Source organism: Bos taurus, chromosome 8, assembly GCF_002263795.3.
Source record: "Bos taurus isolate L1 Dominette 01449 registration number 42190680 breed Hereford chromosome 8, ARS-UCD2.0, whole genome shotgun sequence".
Classification (NCBI taxonomy): Eukaryota; Metazoa; Chordata; class Mammalia; order Artiodactyla; family Bovidae; genus Bos; species Bos taurus.
The window spans coordinates 76920986-76926985 of NC_037335.1; the positions used below are offsets into that span (position 1 = coordinate 76920986).

The 6000-nt window shown below is 44.9% G+C and overlaps 1 protein-coding gene across 2 annotated transcripts in view; it reads right to left on the reverse strand.

Moving 5' to 3' along the window:
• UBQLN1 (ubiquilin 1) overlaps positions 1-4720 on the reverse strand; it is a 57616-nt gene extending 52896 nt beyond the window's left edge. Inside the window, exon 1 of one of the 2 annotated variants that reach the window (XM_005210305.5) lies at positions 4238-4696. In XM_005210305.5, coding sequence (XP_005210362.1) covers positions 4238-4417 — 180 coding nt within the window. In that variant the 5' untranslated portion in view covers positions 4418-4696. Of the gene's footprint in view, positions 1-4237 lie in introns of both variants that reach the window. The other variant, NM_174628.2, reaches the window with a different exon arrangement.
• Positions 4721-6000: the final 1280 nt, after the last annotated feature.

A 6000-nucleotide genomic window follows, 5' to 3' on the forward strand; every position in this document is an offset into this window, starting at 1 on the left:
TCTTCCAGACCCAGGAATTGAACCAGGGTCTCCTGCAATGCAGGCGGGTTCTTTACCAACTGAACTATCACAGAAGCCCTGATACTATTTCGGCACAGTGTAGTAAAAGAATTTACATTACACAGAAAACAGATTTTTAAATTGTAGAAAATGGGATGTGTCTAATAGAAAGCCTAAGCCTTCAATATTATTTTCTGTAGGTCTTCTGCTTATCCTTTTTATCTCTAAGATTACATAAGAACTTTCAGGACCAAATACTTCCCAATTTTTTACAAAACATTTTCAGTGAAATCCCAACGTCATTAAGCTTGTTTTATTGACGAATTTTAATCTGTAGTAAACAGTTTAAATCTGTGAAACCCTCAGAGAAAAACTTAAAATTATAGATGACAGAACTTCTCTTGTGCTTTAAGTAGAATTTTTCAAACCATGTGAAAACTACTTTTCTTATTCTTGTACATTTTTGCAAATGTACTTCCCCCTAACAGAGCCCACAGGTAGTTCTATTTGTCTTCAGGTTCTTGACGCAATGAATGATAAGCTTAAATTTTTATCACATTTTCTACTTTAAAAGAAAGTATTTTTCAAAATAAAAATTCAACTACCATGAGAAAACACTGCTGCAGAAAGACTTTATCTGTTTAAGTTTTACTTTGGTTACAGAGGAGTAAAACTAAAACTTCCACAGAATTTGAAATTCTAATTTCACCATCAAAAAAGTTAAAAAATCCTCACAGATAATAGTATAATAAACTGATCTAAATGAATTTTTCTATTTACAAAATATTGACTTTCTTTCTAATCTTTTACAGTAAAATGCTTAAGCATGGCTGCTTTAAGCAGCCAGAATAATGGAGACCTGAACCTGAAATCCTAGAAAGAACTATGGTCTTCAAAAGTTAACATGGCTACACACTCATTAGAGTAACAAAATAAAAAAGAATGATATTATCAAATGTTTGTAGGAATGTGGAGCAACAGGAATTCCCATGCACTGTCAGTGGGACTGTAAAGTACAAGCACTTTAAAAAAATACAACAGTTCCTTATGAAAACTAAACATTCAGCTTCCCTGTTACACACACTCATTCCACTTCTAAGCATTAACAAGACAGATAAAAGCATTCATCCAACAAAGAGAGTTGTACAGAAGTGTTCAGAGCAACTCACTGGAAAGAGTCCAGGTGACTTTCAATATGAAAATGGATAAATTATGGTGGTATATTCACACAATGGAAGACAAAAAGCAATAAAAAGAAAGAACTACTGTGATATATAATCAGTTCAGTTCAGTTGCTCAGTCGTGTCCGACTCTTTGTGACCCCATGAACTGCAGCACGCCAGGCCTCCCTGTCCATCACCATCTCCCGGAGTTCACTCAAACTCACATCCATCAAGTCGGTGATGCCATCCAGCCATCTCATCCTCTGTCATCCCCTTCTCCTCCTGCCCCCAATCCTTCCCAGTATCAGAGTCTTTTCCAATGAGTCAACTCTTCGCATGAAGTGGCCAAAGTACTGGAGTTTCAGCTTCAGCATCATTCCTTCCAAAGAAATCCCAGGGCTAATCTCCTTCAGAATGGACAGGTTGGATCTCCTTGCAGTCCAAGGGACTCTCAAGTCTTCTCCAACACCACAGTTCAAAAGCGTCAATTCTTCGGCGCTCAGCTTTCTTCACAGTCCAACTCTCACATCCATACATGACCACTGGAAAAACCACAGCCTTGACTAGATGGACCTTTGTTGGCAAAGTAATGTCTCTGCTTTTCAATATGCTATCTAGGTTGATCATAACTTTTCTTCCAAGGAGTAACATATTAGTCTCAAAACCCTAAGCTGAATGAAAAAGCCTTACCCAACAGAGTGTATCCTGTATACCATTTATGTGAAACTCTATATTTAACTTATATGCAGAGTACATCATGAGAAACCCTGGGCTGGAAGAAGCACAAGCTGGAATCAAGACTGCCAGGAGAAGTATCAATAAGCTCAGATATGCAGATGACACCACCCTTATGGCAGAAAGTGAACAGGAACTAAAAAGCCTCTTGATGAAAGTGAAAGAGGAGAGTGAAAAGGTTGGCTTAAAGTTCAACATTCAGAAAACGAAGATCATGGCATCTAGTCCCATCACTTCATGGGAAATAGATGGAGAAACAGTGGAAACAGTGTCAGATTTTATTTTTGGGGGGCTCCAAAATCACTGCAGATGGTGACTGCAGCCATGGAATTAAAAGACGCTTACTCCTTGGAAGGACTGAACTGAACTGAACTACAATAAGCAAAACGAGTCCATAGAGAAAAACAGTGGTTCAATCGGGGAGAGTGACTGAACTCACTAGGAAAGGGCAAGAGGGAACTTTCCAGTTAATTATAAAGCTCTACAACTCCAGAAGACTTCAGATTACACAGGTGTATTTGTGTAAACCCGTGGAATGGCAACTGGCTGCATTTCACTGCAAGTCAAATTTACCTTCAAAAATTTTAAGTTGAAAACCTGAACTCAAGGGTTCAGTTCAGTGGCTGAGTTGTATCCGACTCTTTGCGATCCCATGGACTGCAGCACGCCAGGCTTCCCTGTCCATCACCAACTCCCAGACCTTATTCAAACACGTCCATTGAGTCGGTGATGCCATCCAATCATCTCATCCTCTGTCGTCCCCTTCTCCTCCCGTCCTCAATCTTTCCCAGCATGAGGGTCTTTTCAAATGAGTCAGTTCTTCGCATCAGGTGGCCAAAGTATTGGAGTTTCAGCTTCAGCCTCAGTCCTTCCAATGAATATTGAGGACTGATTTCCTTTAGGATAGACTGGTTGGATCTCCTTGCTGTCCAAGGGACTCTCAAGAGTCTTCTCCAACACTACAGTTCAAAAGCTTAACATGTACTAATACTTGTAACTTGCTTTGAATTGCATCCAAAAAATAAAATTGACCAATAAATGATTGTGTGATAAAGCATAAAGCAAGATGCTAACTGTAGGTGATGGACACGTGAGAGTTCACTGCACAATTATTCCAACTTTCCTGTACGCTGGAAAATACTTTAAAAATTAAGGGAAAATTTTATAGGAAAATTGAGAGACCAAAAAAATAGGGATTCAAAAGGTGGTCAAAGTTTCTCACGATGCTACACATTCTTACTACTTGACAGAATACACCACCTTTCATAATCATTTAAACAAATACCGCAATTATTTATTGTTCCTTAAGGGAAACTTACAGGTACGTTTCATTTTTGCTTCCTCATAAACTGTTCACACTGTCTTGATATCTGCTGACCAACTGTCTGAGATCAATTCAGTAATTACGGAAATATTCTGAGACGTATGTTTAACAAAAACTAAAACCATTTAAGTTCCTCAAGATCATTAATTAACTGCAATAAATGTATTCCTGAACAGATTTTAAGCGGTAAATTACTTTTAAATTTCCTCCATTAACTCCAGGTTCGTGCTCTTTCATCTGACTGCAATTGCTAACATGTGAATAACGTTGCTATTCCTCTAAAATCAAACAAAAACCTCCCCAACGACTGGCATCTAAAGAATGACAAATACACTTAAAAAAAAACAAAAAACACAGAACCAGCAAGTCGTCAATGAAAGTCATCCACCTTTCTCCTTAAGCCTAGTTCTATGAAGATTCGGCTGAAAGCAATTTCTACGTCATAGCTCATTTTTTCCTTTAAAGACTGGAAGGTGGGAAAGATTTCATCGGTCAAAACGCAGAACTAAATGCACACGTGCTCTTCACCCCAAAAATCTACTTTAACCCCCAGGCAGGTAAAACAATGAGCACCCCCTCTTTTTTTTTTTTCCTCCAAGAGACAAAACCGCAGACCGGGCTGAGCCAAACCCTCGCCCAGCCTCCACCCCGCCCAAGCCAGGCGGCGGGTCTCTTTCCTTTGTGCGGAGTCAGAGGGAGGCGGCTGGAGGCGGGGAACTAGGGGAGGAGGCTGGGGTCGGCGGACGCCGGAGCAAGAGGAAGGCGCAGAGGAGAGCGGCATCGGCGCGTCCCATAAACAGGCCAAGAGACCCCGCCACAAACCTCTGCGGTGTCCCCAGCAGCAAACCCACAAACCTGGGTGTGATCTAATTTGGGATCAGACCCAGGAGAAAGGCCGAGGGCACCTCCGGAGACGACCCCTTCCTCCCAAGCCCTTGCAAAACCGTCTCCTCCTGCCGCTGGCGGAGGTCCTGCCGCCATCCCCGCCCCGCCCCGCGCCTAGCGCGGCCCTCACCTGCTGGACGGAGCTGTTCTCGGGCACTGCGAACTCCTCCTTCTCCTTCGGGGTCTTCACGGTGACTTTCATGATCTTGGGTTCCGTGGAGGCGGTGGCGGCAGGGGCGCCGGCACCTTCGGCCGCGGCGGCGTTGTCCTGGGAACTCGGAGGGCCGCCGCTTTCACTATTCTCGGCCATGGCGGCGGCGGTGACTCAGGCGCAAAGGAGGGAGCGGGTGAGCGAGCGGGAGCCAGGCAACGCCAGAGCCGGCCTGGCCTGGCCGGGCAGCGGAGAATGTGGGGCGCGCTACCTCAGTGACAACTGGCTCAGGGCCGCCCTGGTGGGCGAGGAGCCGCGGAGCTTGGCGTGGGCTCCGGCGCAGGCCCTGGTCGGGCGCTCAGCAGCCGCTGTGTGTTCAGACGGCGATGAGTCGCAGCGACATCCGCAGCAGCCACCGCCACCGCCGCTTCCTCCTCCCCGCCCCTCCCCCTACGCCGCTCTGCCCGCGCCGCGCGGGGCACGCCGGGTAAGGCGGCTGGCGACGTCGCCGAGTCATGCCTAGCCGGCGCGATTTGGTTCTCTGAGTGCTTTTCTTTCCGTCTCCCGCTCCACTGCTCAAAGCGTAGGCGCGTCTAGAATGAAGGACTGAAAACAAAGTGGGGTGGAAGAGGTCAGTTCATTCCTTCTTACCCCTTTCAGCAAAAAATAAATTTGGGGGTTCTGGGCGCACGAGGATGACGTCACGGCTAGCGAAATTACTGGAAAGGGAGCTAGACCACCGGGCACTGCGGCCGGAAATGCGCCTGCGCGATGGTAGGCCAGGTAGTTCTCCCCCACTCTCTCACCTCACTGGCGGTTACGGTCCGCATGCCCTAGGAGCCTGAGCTTGCTTCACGGTGTACCCCACTGGGAGGAGGGTCCAGAACAAATGCCCGCGAGGGTTTTTTGTAGTTGATAGTTAAATGTGCTTAAATTTTGCGTACTTTAAAAATTTTAAACGCTTGCTTTTACTACACGGTGCGCTAGAATTGACAGACAAGTTAATGGACGAAAAAAAATCATCATAAAGAAAGGAAGATGGAATACGCCCCTGTAGCCAGCCTGCTGTACTCCGAGCAGTCAGTGCTCCGGGGCCAGAGCCTCCCACCCTGGTCAGCCAGGTTTGGTCAGGTGATCAGGCCTCCTATGTTGGCAGTGGTGCGCTAGCCCACCTGTGAATTCTCTGTGAATACTGTCCCGTAAGATGTTTGGGGCAGAAACATAGTATCCAAGGCGTGCCCTCCCAGCTGGGACAACACAGTGTAGCTGAAGTGTTCATTTATATTCTATCAAATTAACTTACTGCTCTGTTTCAGACTTTAGATGACAAAAAAGGTTCAAAAATTATTTTCAGTGTAATACATGTGTAAATAAGAAACAGGAAGTTAATTTTCCCCTAGAGAATATTAAATTTGAAATGACCTCATCACTTGCCTTTAAAGATGACTTGCAAGGAATGTACAACACTGGACATAAACTTCATAAACCAGTATTGCGCAAATGTAAACTTTGACACCACACCGTGACCCAGATGTGCAAAGGTACACTTTGTATTTCTGTTCTTAAACCGTCCCACTCTGTTCTAGCTCTTTTAAGTACTCTTGCATGAAGTCCACTTAGCAGAGCCACTCTGAAATCTGGGTCTAAAGTTCTGAACGTGTAAATTGCTATAGCGACGTCATTTCTTATCAAAGAAGTTTCTGGCAGCATTTTTCAACAACATGAAGAAATTACACAGAGCT